The sequence below is a fragment of the Trypanosoma rangeli genome (genome assembly GCF_003719475.1).
Source record: "Trypanosoma rangeli strain AM80 chromosome Unknown Tra_15.4_contig_01011, whole genome shotgun sequence".
Taxonomy (NCBI): Eukaryota; Euglenozoa; class Kinetoplastea; order Trypanosomatida; family Trypanosomatidae; genus Trypanosoma; species Trypanosoma rangeli.
In genome coordinates this window covers 1-2194 of record NW_021706757.1, presented here as the reverse complement: position 1 = coordinate 2194, position 2194 = coordinate 1, and the positions used below count along the sequence as shown (strand labels likewise).

Genomic DNA, 2194 nt, shown 5'->3' with positions numbered 1-2194 from the left:
GGTCCATTTCTCCGTGCGGAGACTGAGAGCAGCAAGAGAACCACCAGCAGAAGGAAAAAAAAAGATGAAAAACAACAAACAAAAGGTGCGGCCCAAAGGACGAAAAACAAAAAACGAATCCACAGAATGAAAAAAAAAAAGGAAACGAAAAAAAGGAGTGAACCCGCACGGATACGCAAAGAATTACTTGGGCGGCTCATATGTTCAATCAGCGGCAGCACCGGCTCACCGATGCTCTTCGTTCGGTTCAGCAAAGAGCCAAAAGGCCCCACCGCCCAATCAGAAGCATTAGCACCAGAGACGCATTCTCGCACGCAGAGCCGTCGCCGCCGTTGTTGCGCCTCATCGCCCCGCAAAAAACGTTCTTAACATCGTCAAAAAAGTCCCCACCGGATTCAGAGGACGCGCGATTCCACCCGGCCCACGATTCCTCAAAAAGACGGCCTCGCAGTTCGCCTGGACGCAGTCAGCGGTTGCACACAATGACGTTCGTCACCGCCAGCTGGCGCCGCCCCGGCCTTCCGAGCCACACGCACACGCGGCAGCAGCACACCCCCGTCCGCGGAGGACAACAAACAACAAGCGATGTTACAAACGACCCCCACAACAAACACAGTGGGAATAATTTAAAAAAAAAAGAAAAAAAAGAAAAAGCGGCAGAGCGTGGCTGCGGTGTGGACCGCTGCGAGCTCATGCCCTCCCTGGTCGCAATAAAAAAAACATTAATCGTCCCCCGTGAAGAGGAATTTATTCCCGGCGGTGTGTGTGTGTGTGCGGGAGAAGGCGCACATGCCCCGCACAGAGACCGCACACTTCTCACAGTGCCGCAAACACCCACAACCCCAACAGAAGCAGCGGCAGCAGCACTCGGCGCCCATACGCAGTGCCATCCTCAGCGCTGCCTTTCGACAACAGGTCATCGCTGCTTTTGTTGTACGATGCGAGAACGGATGCTGCATTCTTTGCTGCTGCGGCGTCTGGATGGCCGTCTCCCTTCGCACCAGACTCTTGGCCTTTGTTTACCCCACCGTCAAGAACGGTGTTTGCATCCGTTACGCCTGTTTCATCCTCTGCCCCATCATTATCAGCAGAATTTGCGCTGTTTGGATGTGGCACTGCACCCTCTTCAGCAGAAGCCGTCTCTTCTTCCGACTGAGATTGATGAACTTCTTCAACGGCAGGAGTGTTTGGCAGCTGGTCAGAGTTCGCATTTACTGTAGAGGAAGCGCCCTCCGCTGTGGACACTGGCGGTGCCGCCGCCTCCTCCCTCTCACCCTCACCCACAACCTCAGACCCCTTCAACGGGGATCTGTGTTCCCCGCTTACGACATCAGGCTCCAGCGAGGATTCATCTTCCTTACCTACGGTCCCAGGCTCCGGCAAGGTTACTGGTTGGTTTTCCTTTTCCACAGTCGTCGTCGGTAGCGGCAAAGGTTGTTTTTTCGTGTCCACTTCCGTGGACTCCTGCAACGAGTTCACTTGTTGGGTTTCCGTGACCACATTCGTCGTATCCCCCGACGAGGTCACTCTTTCCGTTTCCACAACCTTGGACTCCGTAGACGAGATTACTTGCTCCGTCTTCACTGTGTGGACAGCGGCGCCAGTAGAGGGCACTGATTCCGGCACAGTTTTGGGTGAAGAAACACTCGCATGGTTAATGGAAATTGCTTGAACTGGAACAGAATCCGCCCCTTGTGGTTCCGTATTTTGCGGCTTTGGAATGGAAACTTTATTCTGGTGAAGCTTATCGATCTCCGTGTCATTCAACGGACGGTTGTACAGCATGGCATTCGCCACCGTCGCATGGATTTTTTTGCCGGCCAGCAGATCATCGTACGCGCCAAAGAAGAAGTGCGAGATCCCGTACAAAGTCGTTCCATCGGGCGGTATCGGTTGTGGATTCGATATGCACTGGCCGTCAATGTACACAGAGCACGCACCGTTGTCCACTCGAAGCACCACGTGATATGTTTTATGCAACTCCCACTTGGTGGAGGAGTGCTTCACGTCCGACCCGCACACCGCGCTCCATTGCATATCCTCCCCGTACGAGATTCCCAGCAGTGTTGTTTTATCTCCGTCCATCGCGCCCACCAGCGGAGTCCTGCCCGTCGGAACCTCATGAATGGACACAGTCGCCGCAAACGTGAACTTGTAGTTGGCAAAGTGATAGCGTTGGTGCTTCCCCTGCCAG

General features: G+C 54.2%; 1 protein-coding gene across 1 annotated transcript, besides 2 other annotated features; it reads right to left on the bottom strand.

Moving 5' to 3' along the window:
* Window positions 1-102: 102 nt before the first annotated feature.
* Window positions 103-154: a microsatellite.
* Window positions 155-628: 474 nt separating this feature from the next.
* Window positions 629-653: a microsatellite.
* Window positions 654-816: 163 nt separating this feature from the next.
* Window positions 817-2194, bottom strand: TraAM80_10501 (trans-sialidase; the record flags this gene model as incomplete). Its single annotated transcript, XM_029387117.1, has 1 exon — window positions 817-2194. A coding segment is annotated over one exon (1378 nt), but the record flags the coding sequence as incomplete, so codon positions are not given.